General features: G+C 46.7%; 1 protein-coding gene across 6 annotated transcripts in view; it reads right to left on the minus strand.

Annotated features, from left to right (window-relative positions):
• The window catches only part of LOC126538383 (uncharacterized), a 606,484-nt gene that overhangs the window by 337,883 nt on the left and 251,718 nt on the right, over positions 1-16,883 (minus strand). For all 6 annotated transcript variants that reach the window (XM_072288044.1, XM_072288042.1, XM_055074756.2 and 3 more), the window contains exons 13-15: positions 15,141-15,287; positions 10,310-10,501; positions 9,307-9,408 (exon numbers count right to left, since the gene is read on the minus strand). In XM_072288044.1, the coding sequence (XP_072144145.1) occupies positions 9,307-9,408; positions 10,310-10,501; positions 15,141-15,287 (441 nt within the window). The remainder of the gene's footprint in view (positions 1-9,306; positions 9,409-10,309; positions 10,502-15,140; positions 15,288-16,883) is intronic.

The raw sequence follows: 16,883 nt of genomic DNA on the forward strand, positions 1-16,883 counted from the left end.
AGATAAAATGGTCCCAGAGCAGCGAGTCCAGCTGGTCCCCAAAGGTGCAGGTACTCGCTAACCCTTGTAGCACAGCACTGAACTGCCCAAGAGTTCCTCCTTCCCGGCGGCTCTGGTTGTGGAAGTGGAAACGCTCTATTAGTGTGGACAGCGCCAAGCTGAAATGCAAGAGCAGTATGGTGAGCAGCTCACTAGCGTCTAAACATGCGGTGTGGCTGGGCTGAGGAGGTTGAGCAGGAGACTGAAGATGTGGGTCCCGCAGCTGGCCAGGAAAATGTCCCACTGTTTGGACTCGGGTGCATCATTTGCCCAGAAGAACAGGTGTCTAGCCCCGTGTAACCCACTCGCGCATTTATGCCTTGCGAATCTCCTTCCTTGACGAGTAGGTAAGCTTGCGCTAGGTTATGCCCTGCTTATGTATGAGCCTATCGACGGTGAGATTTGACGCATTTCTGGACTGTTTGTCGTTGAGGAGGCTTTTAAGCAGATTCCACTTACCATTGTGGGGATGCGTGACTCTCGCGCATCCCCTGATATCTTGTTTTCCTGCATGGCTTCCATCTCCTGTATTGCGGCTTCGCCGCGTGGCCTGGCGCCCGCGGCGGTCGGAGTGGTTGAAGCGCAGTACGAGGGATGGTGCGAGTGTTGCGCTACGGCGGGGATACTTGGGCGCAAGAGAGAACACGCTGGCTCTTGGGCGGCGAGCGCGGCGGACGTCCCGCGCGTGCGCCGATCCATGCTTATGCGAGACCGTCTCGCGTGGCCGCCTTTGAACGCGCCACCGTTCGCGTGACCGTATACGCAAATGACCAGGCGTTGGGATCCAGCATGGGGCGAACATATTCGCTCGTTATCCGGTCGTGGTGAGTCGGACTTCTAGATTTGTCGCGCGCCCATCGGCATGTTTTGTGGATAGCAGCCCGGCCAGCAGGCATTGATCTATGAAAGGTGCAATAAATGCCCTTGTGATTGTTTGCACTACTGTGTTGTCGTTCCTTTGTCCCAAGAGCACGGAGGAGAGCCCCACACCATATAGTGCAGAATATAGGTTGAGATTGCTACCAAAAAATATTACTAAAAGGTCACACCTCGACTTATATTGAATAGTCGTCTGGCAACATGTACAAGCGCAGACATTTCGGCATCCGCATCGTTATCGCCTCCATGGTGACCGACACGGCGCAACGTTGACACGGCCTACGCAGTTGGACCGACGCCATCTTTCCATTTTGTGCAGCAATCGTTCCTGGCATTGCTAATTTCCCGACAACCCACAATATGAGTACTAGTACTCGACATCAGTTCACCGCGGCATTTAAAAAGTGATCGAATATGCTGAAATGCATGGGAACATGTCCGCCCAGCGGCACTTTGGCATTTCGGAAAAAAGCGTCCGGTACTGATGAATGCAGAAAGTCAAGCTGTCTGCCTGCAACTGAAGACGTCCTTTTACGGGCACCGCATGGTGCACCCGGAGCTCGAAGTCAAGGTGGTGGATTTCGTCCGCGAGCATCGTGCCAGATCCTTGCCAGTGACAGTAAAACTCATCCGCATCAAAGCTATCGAGATCGCTTAAGAATCCGGACTGTCCAAGGAACAATTCAAGGGCTCCATTTACTGGGTTCATCGCTTCACGTGAGGCAAGGGATTCGAATTTCGATGGTGCACATCAATCTGCCAGAAGATGCCAGAGGCATACGAGGACAAGCTAGTCAAATTCCAGCACTGTGTTATCCGTCTCCGGCAGCAGCATGGCTATGTGTTGGGACGTATCGGTAACGCTGATGAAACGCTGGTGTGGTTCTACATGCCGTCATCCACCATGGCGTGCGAACGCAGCACGAAGGAAGTCAAGCTTCTTTCAACCGGGAACGAGCATTTGCACTTCACGGTGATGCTCGCGTGTACTGCAGACGGCAGAAAGCTGTCCCCATACATAATCTTCAAGAGGAAGATGCTGCCAAAAGAGGCCTTCCCACGGGATGTTGTCGTTTTCGTGAACGAAAAGGGCTATATGGACGAGGCCCTCATGCTCAATTGGATCAAGACCGTCTGGAATCGGCGACCCAGTGCACTCCTGCGGTGTCCGAGCATGCTTGTCTTGGTTGCCGTTCACGGGCACTTGACCACAGGTGTAAAGCAGGCACTCCGCGACGGGAGGACGGAGCTCGCCATCATTCTGGGAGGCATGATGTCAACACTTCAGCCATTGGACGTCATGCTTAACAAGCCCTTTAAAGACCGTGTCCGTGAACAGTATAATCAGTGGATGGCCGACGAAAACCCGACCCCAACCGGCCGGCTGCACAGGTCGCATCTCGCCACTGTGGCCACATGGGTATCGCAGCCTTGGCACTCGCTGCCCGATGATATGGTGGTATGGGCATTCAAGAAGTGTTCCATTAGCAACTCCTTGGATGGTAACGAGGATGACATGTTGTGGGATGCAGCCAGTGAGAAGCAGTCGTCTTCAGATGAGAGTTCAGACAACTCGAACGAATAAGCAAGCGACGAGTCTGGCGGCACCAATAAATAAAACGAAGTTCTGTGCCTTATAATTTTTATGTTGACTTCTTTGCTTCACTGTAAGGGGGTTGACCTATATTCCGCGTCGACCTATATACTACATTATACGGTACTACCTCTTCTCATGCGACTGTCCGTTTCATTGCATGTCTAGTCCCACTGTTGCAGGGCCAGTTGTCTGGAATACGACTCTATTTCCTTGTTTACTGACCTCAGTTTCGCTCGTAGTCGGCGATTTAATTTGTGCATTTTCCACCTCTCCGCAAGAGCGTGTTTAGCCTCCAGGAAATGCGCTAACCACGAGTCCATTTTGGGGACTTCAATTTGTGTGCTGATTTCTTTGGTCGCGTTGTTGATGGCCTCTTTAAGATTGGAAGTTAGATCTTTGAAAGATTCGCTTGAAGGGGCCGTCTTGGCTTGAATTTTCTGAAAAGATCCCAATCGACGTATTCGTATTTGATCGGAGGTTTGGGTTTGACCTGCACTGTGATTTCGAGAACGTAGTGTTAACTACCCAAGTCTTCCTGAAGATTATCCCACATGCCCTCAATATTTCGGAAAAATACTAGGTCTGGCCAAAAGCGTGGCAGTTTGGGCGAGTTGGTATGTCATAACTGTTTAAGGCTAGTAGCGCCGCTCAGGACGAGCAAAAGAGGACCCTACCTCTGTCCTTTTTTGCTCGTCCTGAGCGGCGCTACTAGCCTTAAACTAGGTCTGGCATTGTGTCTCGACTGACCGAATTACCCCTTATGATGGGAAACCTAGGATCCATAAAAAGTGTGAGGTTAGAATTGGCTGCACATCTGGCTAATTTTGTGCCTTTCTTACTGTTAAAGCCGTATCCCCATTCTGTGTTCAGAGCATTGAAGTCCCACGCAATTTTAGAGGGGCATGTTTCTGGCTGCCCTGATTGCGGAATGGAATAGTGCATTAAAGTCTTTGTTCCTATCCGCAGGTGAGCTGTAGATGTTCAGAATAAAGACATTCATGATGCTCGATTGACTGGGCACGAGCTTGATCCACTGTGCTTCTAGTCCACTCCGATATTTTGGAACGGGGTGTTCCACAATGGCGATGCTCTTTTTAACAATGTGGCGATGCCTCTCCCCATTTCGCTTTTGTACGCTACTGCGTGATACCCCAATAGAGTGATCTCCTTCTCCGGGAGCATCTCCTGCAGTAAGATCACTTGTGGCTTATCTGCCACCGATCTGATAAAGTGACCTGACCTATCAGTAAACTGAAATCTTCAGAAACCCTTGGCACCCCCGTTGGGATTTGACCCAGTTGGGAGTGGTTCAGTATGCGTTGTTTGCCTTCTTTTGGGCTGAGTCCTAGGTCTTTCTAGTAGCGTTACTCTCAACTCTATGGTGGAGAGCATTTCCATAATCCTACTCAGGGTCTTTTTCAATTTACCCTCGTTTTTGACAGGGGAAGCCAAGGTGGCAGACGAGCTCTCGCTGACCTCGGTTATGTCACCCTCTTCTTCCTCCTCCGTGTCACTAAAACGTTCTGGGTTGAGCGCCTTGCGTTTCGAGTGCCCGTCTAATGGTCCAGGGTTACTTTTGCTAACCTTGTGCCGGTTTATGAATTTTCCTTTCATGCTGCTAAAGGATTCCTTAAGCACTGCAAGCTCGTGTCTAAGTTGCCTATTTTCCACTTTGAGCGCTTGGATACAGGAATCGATCCTATGCTCTGGCTTGATGCATTCTTCTTCCCAGACGGCTGCGTCACTCTCTTGATCTTATCGGCCCACGTAGCCCGCTTGACGGATTGGGAGCGAGCGTGAGCGCTCTCCAGATCGAGATCAGGTGCTCAGGATGGAGTCGCTCCGTGGAGCTGGTGTAGCCGACGAGCTGTCACCAATTGTGTCGGTAGCATCAGACTCCTCGTCCAGTTGTGCCTTCCTTGCTCTTTGTCGGCGCCTTCGTTATCAGCGTCGTACGATGTATGGGATTTGATAGCACTTTTTGCATGTTCGGACCCCGGTGAAGTGGACCCTGCTGCATGTCTTGCACTTGAGGGCGCATTGATGTTCTTCTTCATCGTCCGCTTTTGCTTTTCCGCAACCCTGGCACTTACTTCTCTCTTCCTCACTGCTGATGCAAACGTCGGCACGGTGGCCTACGTGGCCGCAAGCATGGCAAACGCTGATTTGGCATCGGTATAGAGACTATGGCAGCAAGGCCATGCCGCAGATCACGTGGTTGGGCACACGCATGCCTCTGAATAAAATCACAACTATGTGTGAGTTCTTGATTCGTCTGGCTTCTAGTGCTGTGGGATTTCTTTCATTCACACTCATTTTTCTAGGTGTTCCTCGCCGTGAGAGGGGTCGATGTGCCTCATTACGCCTTTGCATATATCCTCAGGGGCGGCGATGTACGCCAAAACTTCATAGGCGCTGTACCTGGTATCGATTTTATTTAGTCTCGCATAGGTCCTCGCATTAGAGGTGTGCGGGGTGGAGACGATTAAAATATTCTGTACCTTGTTTGGGCACACGGTGTCTTCCTTCGCTTGCTGCTCAGGCAGGGCCGCCACCATGGCCAGGGGTTGAGCGAGCAGTACTACGACGGCTTGTGATATGTCGAAGCCTCCCTTGGGGCGCACGATAATCTTGATCTTTTCCTTGGGGAGCTTCGGAAGCCGCGAAGCTTCCGTTACTTGCGACAACAGACTTTTAGCCGGGCCCTTGGCTGTGCGGTAGCCAGCCAGCTTGTTCATGGTGCAACGTTGGCCATCTTGTAATGGCGGCCTCTTTGTCTCCTGCTTTTTACGGTTGCTAAGGGCAGTGATCCACCCAGCACCACTGAGATCCACTGAGTTACGACTACAGGCATGGCTTCGCTTTCAATGAACGCACGTGTCGTCGCCTCAGTCGCGCACAGAGATGGGAAAACACAAGTGCGGGGCTAGATTTAGGCCTGCCTGAACCGCCGCGGCGAGAGCAGGCTGCATCCGTTAGGGCTAGCTTCCTCGTCAGCATGATCGTAGAGCAAAAGCCTCAGAATATGACGAAAAGTCCAGCCACCGATAAAACTCTGGTATTGGCGGATTTCTTGAAACTTGGCGGTTCTGATAAGGTATATATTTCCAGGGTTCTTCTTGAAAAGACGCCCGAGAACATTTAAGAACGCGGGAGCTGACGTGGATACGTCTGTACTGTTCGGCACCTCTTCATCCTGCCGAAACCGAAGCCAGGCATGGCATTTCCACCACTGCGTAGTGACAATAGGCCTCAGTTTGCCTGCAAAGTGTTCTAGGCAGGCATGGAATTCCCGATACTATGCATAGTCACAATGGGCCTCAGTGCGCCTGCAAAGCATTCTAGGAATTTGCCAAGAGCTACAGCATGAGGCTTGTTATGATCAGCCCTTGCTTTCCCCAGTGTAATAATGAAGCGGAGCGAATGGCCCGCACAATCAAGGACTTGCTCCGGAATGCCTAAGACCCGTTCCTGGCTTTGCTGGCACACTGGAACACCCCTGGAGTGTCTGGCTACAGTACTGCTCAACTTCTCATGGGTCGCTCATTTCTAACCAGTCTTGCAGTTTCCACAGCAAAGTTAGCTCCATATTGGCAGCAGGTTGCAAACTTCAAGGACAGGAACACTGTGCAAATGCTCCATCAGGTACAGGATTTCAATAGATATCATGCTGCTGATCTTTGCACGCTTGAAGAAGGGAAGGAAGCATGGGTTCAAGATACCAGGACAAGGCCCACTGTGCTCAGTCCAGCCCCAAGACCATGCTATACCTGCCAACCTTGCAAGATAAAAAATCGGGAGACTTTTTATTCGTGCCAGCGGGGGTTGCATTCACTCTTTCAACATTTCGTTCAAACTTTCAGGCAGTGTTTTATGAGTCCTTTTGCATGGAACTTGCAGTAGCAGACTTTCCTCACTTCAAAAATTTGTTAGAGTAGCTTTGCTCAAAACATGGTCCAGACTGAACGCCCTTCACTAGCAGCAGGTGTTGGAGGGTTGTGTTGCACATTGATGAGCAGAATTCAGACCTAGTTTTTCACACCGTGCTAAAAATCCTCTCACACTCTGCATTGCTTTGAGGTATCACGAGCAAATCCAGGCTCACCTTAGCAACTCGGTGAAATATGTTTTCCATCAGCGTTTTTCATTTTTTCCAACCATAGACCACTGCACATCCCACCTTTCTTCATTCAGAATGTTCTCTGGAAGATTGTCACTTGTAGTGTGGCAAACTCATCTTCGACAGAATCTAAAGCGTCTTCAGTAGATTCCTTGGAATCTCGGGGCAGCAGCTGAGGGAAACTCTGATTAAAGAAACGAAACCTCGAGAGTGGTGCCTGTGAAATAAATTTCAGGTTGGCCACCTCTGCATTCTTCAGAGTTGCATTTCATCAGAGTTGTGTCCACATCTATAATGGTTCGCCTTGTCGCATTTCGGAAACATTTTCTGTAGAAGAGGCCCAACGTGGTCGCTGACACTGAAGGGTAGGTTGTGTTCAATGAGGAATCCCGTAAACAGGCACTCCACATGTATGACACTGTCGCAGTTCCGGTGAAAGTTTACTTTGTTGCCTTGCTGCTCAGCGGTGCGAACATAGCTTTGATGCTTCGCCGTGGAAACATGCAGTTTCAAGTCGCCTCTGCCACCGTGAGACACGCTGACATCGCATCCACACGTTGTACAAAATGCAAAATGTTCTCCTTTTCTTGATGATAAAAGCACGGAAATTCAGCAGTATAAGATCGCAAAAACTTCTGCAAATACCTTTTCTTGGGCTTTGATAGTGCCATGGCATCAAGCACATGAGGATTCCTAGCCAACACTAATCATACACACAAGCAGCAGCAACAAGATGCACCATGGAGGAAGGCATGCAAGAAATGCAAGAGCTGCATTGGCTCTGGGTTTGATCGGCTTACTAGGCACCGTAGTCAGCTGCTTAGCAGATGATACCGATGGTGCTAGTACGGCCGTTGTTGGTGATGCTGACGATTACGATGTGGCTGTAGATTCCGCAGTGCCGGTTTCGCAAAAACCATTATTGCACGAATAGAGACCACTTTTCGGGAGATATAAGGCAGTGATTGTACAATCGGAAAGCTCAGTAAAAAATCGGGAGTCTCCCTGGCGAATCGGGAAGGTTGGCAAGTATGCCATGCTCACACTTCGTGCAGACACCTGCGGGAATCCCTGGGCGAAGTAACCAATGCCTCCCCATGCACCAGCCAACAGAAGTCACCCGTACCTGCCAGTGCCGCTGCTAATGACAGTCTAGCACCACAGACTGTGTAGTTGCTGCATGACTGTTATGACAGCGGCAGCCCACCAGCTAAACCTGTGCCTTCAGGGTTTCTGCAGGGACGGTACACTAGTTTCGGACCGTTGGTTAAAACACCCCACAGACTGTACTTGTGATTTGTTCCGTATGTTTATAGCTCAGGCTGACCTCTCTGCCTTTCTGTAAATAAATTTCTCTCTCTCCGTTCCATATGTGAGGTTTCTGTTTTCTATTACCAGGCTGTCAGGGTGTGCTTGTTTAGTTTGTTCCGTTGTGCAAACCTATACGGTGGGCTTTGCATTGTTACATACTCATGGTTCTGAAAAGAGGGGATGTAGAGGGCACAAAAGACATGCTCCAAGTAACTAGACGGTGGTGGCCTCCAGATACATATATTGTGTGGAGAAAATAAAGTAGGGGTTCTTGGAGTCACGGCAAAAACTCGGTGCAGTCGCTCCTTGCCAGCGAGCTCAGGGCAGCTCGATCACGCTCCAAATAATGCCTTTTCACTAGCAATGTTTATGGCCATCAATTCGTTGTCCCAAAAACATGTTTAATCAAATGAAAAAATGCATCATAAATGAGTGAGAAGAAGAAATGCTTCAGCAATTATGACTGCACACTGTGCAGTCACTGTGCATCACTGTGCAACACTGTGCACACCTCAATGCACAGGAATATTGAAAGGGGAACTGCAACTAATGGTAAAGAAAACTGATTAGGATCGCTGAACTTCAGCAGGGCTTATCTAAGCTACCAGAAGCAGGATAGCTACGACTGTAAATAAAAGATAGCATCTCCTGCACACATGCCTAGGACGTAGCAGACGATGCATGCGTGACTTTATGAGCAAGCACTTGGAGGCATACAGGCTGAGTTGTATGCCTTGATGAGTGGACACACAATTCCAAATGACTTTGGGCAACTCCACAGAGAATGCAGTGCCTCTCAACAACCACTGGTTTCATATACCTGCCAATTATCAAAGATAAGATCAGCGTCATACATGTACACCAAAAACTATTCGGGGCGAATCTGTGGCGCCGCACATGTACAGTAAGAACCCTCACAGGGTTAATGCGGGCGAGACAGTGCTCGACTGCAAACTGCTCCATGACAAAACAATTATATTTTTCGAGGCAATGACTGTGCTGGCAAGAAAAAGAGCAAAGCAGGGATGGAGCCCGTGAATGCAACAGGCACAAAGCAATGCCAGGTAGTCGAGATCGAGTAAGCCTTGCTGCTTCAAAGCTGTGAAGACTCTTCCCGTCCACTATGCTGCCAACAAAATGTCATGGAAAGCCATGAACATTTTGCAGCCTAGGTCCATGCACTAGATAGAAAATTCCTCTAAAAGGGTGCTTGGCTTTCCATCTTTTATGTAGTTGCTTTGTCATTGAGAGTGTTGCTTTTATGGGAGGCTGCATTTGCTTTTACCATTTGTTAAGAGCAACCTCTGGCTGTGAAATAAAAGGTTTAGATCTGTGACAGTGTTGCCACTGGTGCACTCACCCCATCAGGGAAATCCAGGTTGATCTTGAAGCAGGGCACCCGCTTGGGTTGGCTGGGTCGGGTGGACAAAGCCTGGCTCTTGTTGCGGAGTGTGGACACCACCTGCAGACACGGCACAACTGAGTATAGTAGTGGTGGTGGTTGCCAGTCCCCTTTATACCTTTCACACCAGACTCGCAAGGCATAAAGAACAGATATGCCCTGCACTGAATCAAGCATACACACCAAACCTGTGCACAAAATTTGCAATAAGCTACAGTACTGTTCTGAATGAAGTGGTACAATAGGCCTAATCTTGGCTCAGCATGATCCGACTCAAACTGTATGTGCAAGGGCTGAAGTTCCTGGAGCCAACGATGCAAGGCGAGTCATCGCTCACGATCGCTGCCGTCCATGAGGCCATGTACCTCATGGACGGCAACACTGAATGCTTGATTAGCTTGACCTGTATATGGCCTCCAAGTTCACCTACATGATGCGTCGCACTGACTCGGCGGACCTTTTGCTTCAACTGCCACTTCCGTCGTTTGCGCTGAAATCTGGTGTGGTCAGACTTGGGTGCTGAGTAAGTGTGGACTAGTGTCACATTGTTCTCGATGGTGCCTGCCAAAGCTGGGTGATGCTGGCGGGTGCTAACAATACATTGAAGACTTGTTCGTTATAACTGTGGTAAAGCCAAGACTGACAGCCCCTAACAAAACACAAAGCATGCACTCGTAAGAAGATGTCGCATAATTTAGGTACTCGCAATTCACTGTCTAATAATAATATTGATAGACAGCTTCCACACAACTTAATATTCTTTCTAATGTAAAACACATCAGCAATTTCAAAAGTTCTCAGGCTGTAATAAATAAGTAAAGTTCACTCAGACGCATGCTTTACAATATGCCCTTTCCTGTCAGCATCGCTGCTGCAACTTTCTTAAAATTGTGGGCATGCACAGTGACCCTGCAGCTCAATGCTGTCACCTCCAGCAGTTAAGAAAGATACAAGTGCATACCTCGTCTGCTGCTGCAATCTGTCCAGCATATGGGCCACAGATATTGAGGTGGTGCAGGTATTCGGAGGCACTGGCAGCGTAGTGGCTGCAGCCTGGCTGGAGGCAGTCAAAGCCACGCAACCGGTTCTTGATCTGGTTCAGGGCAGACACCACTTCCGGCGCGGTCAACGGCCGGTCATCGTTTACGCGGGCCTTCATAAACCAAAGAGATAAAATGCAAGTAGCTGAAAATGCTGGACTGCGCGAGCCCATGTATCTAGCATTCAACTATGAAGCCAACAAATATAGCAGGAAAGTCAAGTGACCTAATTGAGCATGCGGCACCGCTATATGTTACCTAGAGCACAGATGAGGCAATGGTGAGGCACAGATAGCTTGAGCATTGCAACAATGTTTTGTCAGTACAATACACTGCATCAGAGGATCACTTTTCTTGAAACAGCCTTTCCAAAATGCAAAACTTGAATGCACCATTAAACATGGTCGAATGGCAAAGAAAGAGAAAAATAATTATGGCAGAACTCATATGTCGATGAATGTCGATAATAATGCAATTAGCATACAAGCAATGCAGCGATACACTGTTTATCTGAATTCAAACTTATTTACATCTGTGTGGCCATTCTGAGATTTCCGTTTCTTCGGTATTGTCCCAGTCTGCTATGGAACTTGCTTGCCAAGACCTCTTATGAGTATGGCGGCATGACTACGATTGTATGATGCCAATGCAGTGATCTAACGACAGTGTGACAATGACGACATGAGGACAATGTGATGACGACTATGGTATGATGAAAACAGGATAACCAAGCTAGAAGGATGACATTGCACAACCACAAAGGTATGACGATAGTAGTACAACAATGAATGCATGATGGCGACTTTATGACGAGTGTGTAGAATGACTAAGAAGGATTAATGTCGATCGGGTAATGAAGGTGGTATAACGACGAAGGCACAACAACAATGGGATAACGTTACTGAAGTGATGACGACGGTAAAACGACAGCATGAGATCGATGGCATAACGACAATGGCATGACAACAACTGTGCGAAAACGATGGGTTGTCCACAATGGCATGACAAGAGTCCGATGACGAAATTAGAATGACGACGATAGAATGACCGTGATGGCATTACAACAACGATATGACGACAACTACATGATGACAAGTGTATATAGATGACACAATGACGACAATCGCACGACAATAGAATGAGAACATTGTAATGACGAGTGTATAACGACATTGGCATGACGACGACAGCACGATGAGAGCCGAATGATGGCATGACGACAGCGATATGACTAAGGATGCATGATAGTGGCTGTCTGAGGACAACACAATGACGACGATGGCACAACAAGGGCGGCATAATTATGACTGATTACATTGAATGACAGTGAAGCATTGACAAGCGTGGAGTGAGAAAGCCGGTATGATGACTCGGGCATGACGACAATGGCACAACGTTACTGAAGTGATGATGCAGGTAAAATGATAGTGGAACAATTACAGCATTATGGCAATGGTTGACAACGACTGTGTTATAATGATGGCGCGATGACAACATGAGTGCTGGATGACAAAGTTAGAATGACAACAACGGAACAACCGTGATGACATCCCGACAACGGTATGACACTGAATGCATGAGACTATGACAACGGCACGAGGACGATAAGATGAAGACAAGTGGTGATGACTACTGTATCACAAAGACAGTATGGCAATTATGGCATCACGACGATAGCACGAAGACAGTTGGATGATGCTGGAGTGATGACGATGGAACAACTACAATGGCATCACAATGTTAGTGTGACAACGAATGCATGACAACTGTCTGACAATGACAGCATGACGAGTCGGATGGAAAAGCTGGAGTGACGATGATGTAATGACCATGACGGCATCACGACCTCGAGCACATACCTAGTGGCCGAAGCTACCAGACAACTTGGACCAGTGGGTCTGCGTATAAGGCATGATAACGACAGCATGACGAGAGTCAGATTACGAAGTCGGGATGACCACGACGGCATCACGAGCACATACCTAGTGGCCCAAGCTGTTGGACAACTTGGTCAGCACTAGATAGATACTACATAAATAGGTGGATAGATAGCTTCAATACACCTGAAGTAGGTTAATAAGGCTTAGCGCATGGATAGCATTTCTAGATATTAAGGAAGCTTACGGAAATGCAGACACGGAAATATTATGGGATATTCTCAAGCAGGAAGTCATACATGACAATTTTGTGGAGCTGCTGAGGGAGATATATAGAGGAAGCCAAGTAAAAATAGTATGAGAAGGCCAAAATTATAATGAAGTGGTGGAATTTCAGCAAGGACTGAAGCAAGGATGTCCTCTGTTTCCGTTGTTCACGCTCTATGTTAAGGGCATAGAAAGACGACTGGAAAACAGTGAATTAGGGTTTGATTTATCATACGCGAGTAATGAACAAACGGTGCAACAGAAGGTCCCTGCACTGATGTATGTGGACGACATAGTGCTACTAGCGGACAATACAAGAGATGTACAGACACTTGCGAATATATGTGGCAACGCAGTGACAAATCTCGGCCTTAAGCTTAGCAGAGAGAAATCAGGAATTATGACCGTCAATGAAGAGACGAGTAATTATGTAGTGCCAATGTAACAACAATTCATACCCATAGAAGAAATACCTTGGCGTATACATAAATGAAGGAAGGACTTGCTCCAGTACCCACCAAGATAATCCGAACATAAAGAAAAAGTGGGATGCAGCAATAATTAAACATAAAGCACTTTGGGGCCACAACAAATATGAGGTAGTTCGTGAAATCTGGAAAGGAGTAATGGTGCCAGCACTAACATTCGCAAATGCTATTCTGTGCTTGAAATAGGATATCTAGTCGGGGTTGGAAGTAAAGCAAAAATCGGAAGGCCAGTTGGCTTTGGGAGCCCACGGTAAAACCACAAATGAGGCAGTGCAGGGGGTGACTTAGGTTGGGCTTCTTTTGAAGTCATTGAGGCGCAGACCAATATTAGGTTTCAAGAAAGACTCGGGAACATCGATCAAAATAAAGAAGTGGCTAAAGTGAACAAGTATCTTTACCTGAAAAGCGTGGACACAGAGTCGAACATGAGGTTAACAAAGTAGGCAACCAAGTACAAGGTAATTGAAAGTGCAAATAGACAACCAGGAGTCATCAAGAAGAAAGTAAGAGAAACACAAACAGTGAATTGGATGCAAAGAATGAAAACAAAAGAGACCATGGAGACATACAAGAACAGGGACAAAGAAATTAGAAAGGAAAACTGTATGCTAACACAAAGGGCAGTGCTTTGCTATTTGAGGCTCGAGCTGATTGGCTAAGGACATACAGGAGCATAATCACAAGATGAAGCATGTGTATGCTTCAACAAAAATCCGGAGACCACTTAGCACATCCAAATGGAATGTGAAGGAATTCACCCAGCGAGACCCACACATAACCTAAAACTTCCAGAAGTGCTTGGATTTAAAGTGAACAGAAGCATCAACGGGTCAGCAGGCAAAATAAGCAAGAGATGTTGAGAGTATTGTCTGAAAAAAAATCAGGGCAGAGATTTAATATAACCGGATCTCTTACAGGCATAGGTAGCGATACAATGTAGATAGAAAAGCTTTGAGGAAGAGAAAAAAAATTAAGGAGATGTGTACAAAAATGCTAGAATGAAACGCATGTACACAAAGTGGTCAGTTAAGAATGTCTGTGCATGTCCGCCGACGCCTTTTAATTTCTTTGAAGAATACCAATCATAGTTCTGTGAAAAGTCTCCACTGAGCAGCAACCTGTTCTTGCGAATTGCACGAAAATAGAATTTTGATCAGATCCCAGAAAAAACAACGAAATATTACGAAATAAAGTGTCCAGGAGAAAGTGAGGAGCAGGCTTCTGTTGAAGAAAGAGCGTTTGAGAAAAAGGCAACTTTGTACTCCGATTGCGAGCTGCATGCACAATGCACGAGTTCAAAATTTGGCTGAGATTTTCACAGCAGCTTACGCTTATCTGTGAACTGTATTTTTTCACCAATCTCGAGGGGCGGGTCAGGACCTCCTAAACAAGGCAATTACGATTAAGTCAATGCATGCTGTTCATAGCATGTCACCAAATTTTTCAGATGCACAGCTACGATAGTTTTTCTGGGATCTCATCGGAATCCTATCTTTGCGCAAATTGCAAAAACCGGTTCCGGCTTTGTGTAGACTCCAGAATTTTTTTGGCAGAGGCAAAAATATTTCTAGCAAAACTAAGATCGACTTTGTGGTCCTGGGGACTCAGATAGCAAAATATATTTCTTTCGACAGACATGCACAAACCTTCTTCACTGAAACACACCCTATAGCATACCTGATTAACTCAAGTAGGCTACGCGACTACTTCTCACTGCCCTAACTTAAAGGGGTGCCAATAAATGACCATCATCATCATGTAGGGTGGGGATGGTAACTCACAGCTTTGATTACAAAAGCTCATTTGAAAGAAAAGGTTATGTTAGTTGCTGAAGGTAGAGACGGCAGAATTATTTGGGTTTATGATTGTGGTGATAGATGTACTGAAAATTGGTTGATTTGAGAAATACTTTTCCTGTTCACAAAAACTGCAACATGCTACCCCCCCCCTTTTTTTTTTTCTCACTATTTAAAAAAGTGGACGTGTCTTAGCTCAGGGTGTACATTCTTTCCTTTAGAACCCCTTAGTGTGCATTAGCAACAGGTAAATGCAACAACAGATATTTTGTTTTTAAAACACTATGCATTCGATCCGTCGTTTCAAATATATGCAAACCTCACCAAGTTGTAGTGGGTGCTCAGGATGTGAGAGTCGGCATCCTGCCTGGAGCCAAATGCACGCTTGCACGCCGAACAGGTGAACGACTTTTGACCCGCAGCCGGTCGCTTTCTCCCCCTGCAGCTCTTGTCCTGGAAAGCGCCTCCCGTCTAAGGCAAGGGCGTGAAGAAAGTCAGCTCTCTGTATGTGCGCATTGATGAAGTGAGACCAACCAGCCCAACTTAATGAAGTAGGGCACAGACCACGTGAAAGGTGACATATCCAAGGCATACCAAAAGTGCGTCCCACCACCCATTAAGGGTCAAGGCATGCATTCCTTCCAAAGACTTGGCCGATGTTCTAAACCACATTCTCACAAGGTGCTTCAGGCCACATCGCTTTCTATGCACTAACACACAGTATTAGGATAATAATGATCAAAAGCAGCTGTGGCTGTGACAGACACTGAGTGACACCCCCTGTTTTGTTCACCAAATTTATTTAGTAGGTTCATGCACATATTATGCCCTTTCCTGCCATGCTTGAAAAGATGCTTCTGGCACAATTCTCACATTCTTGATATATATGTTCTGGGGTATTACGTGCCAAAACCATAATCTGATTATGAGGTATGCTGTAGCGAGGGACTTCAAAGTAATTTCGACTACCTGAGGTTCTTAACGTGCATCCAATGCATGGGACAAAGGCATTGTTGCACTTTGCCCCCATAAAATTGCACCTTCGGGCTTAGGAGCGCAACACCAAAGCCACTGCTGCCACCAAGGCGAGTACTTCTCCCATTCTCACTCATTGCAAATTTCTAAGCTAGACTTGGATTGTACAACAAACTTTCATATGGTACCACAGAGATATGTTGTGGCCTCTCCATTCAGCTAGACATACATGGTAGCCATCTTTCTCAGAGGAGCACCTGACCTTTCATTCAACCACTCAAAAATAGGAAGCACAACTTCAAAGAAGGTCAAGCTGCCTGATTTTCATGCAATAAAGGACCTTTTCAATAAAGGACCCTTTCTGTCTTGCAACCAGTTGTTTTGTTTGTCTAAATGTCCCCAGCTTTGTACACAGAACAAAAAAGGGTGGGCTACTTGTCCATGTCTCTTTTTATTCCTCTGTGCCACTCTCAAATACAAAGTTATTTATGAAAAATGTCTTTAAAATAGTCATGCCACACGACACAACTGGAGCTAAATTTAGCCTCATGTGTGAGTTTCAGAGAGGTGTACTTCCGCAGTAGGTTTTCCATCTGAGCAGGAATGGTTGCATTTGAGATAGCTCAAAATGCCCCAATAGGTATTATTTATCAAACTCATGCTGGTGCTCATTAGGAGTTATAACACCTACCAGCGTGCAATTTGTTGCAGAAATTTCCCGCTTGCTCTGTTATGACCACCCTGCGCTCAACATGTTGAAGTTAAAGTTTATTGTAGTCTTTTTTTGAGTACATTGCATTTTTACACTTTTCGGGACCCAACAAAATTGTTAAAGGGTCCCAAACAATATTAATACATGACGAAACACTTTAAATGGCAACAATGGGTAGCAAGAATATTTCAAGATTATTATTAAAATCGCAAGTACAGACCAACATAAACATGTAATATGGCATAATATAAAATGGTCACTGTTATCTAACAATATAAGCATATGTGACAAGTTGGTGAAATTAATACAGAAGGAGTTCATTATATATCTATAGGTTAGGAATCAGCAAGCGCTGTATGAAAATTAGACAAAAATTATGA

The sequence above is a fragment of the Dermacentor andersoni genome, chromosome 4 (assembly GCF_023375885.2).
Source record: "Dermacentor andersoni chromosome 4, qqDerAnde1_hic_scaffold, whole genome shotgun sequence".
NCBI lineage: Eukaryota > Metazoa > Arthropoda > Arachnida > Ixodida > Ixodidae > Dermacentor > Dermacentor andersoni.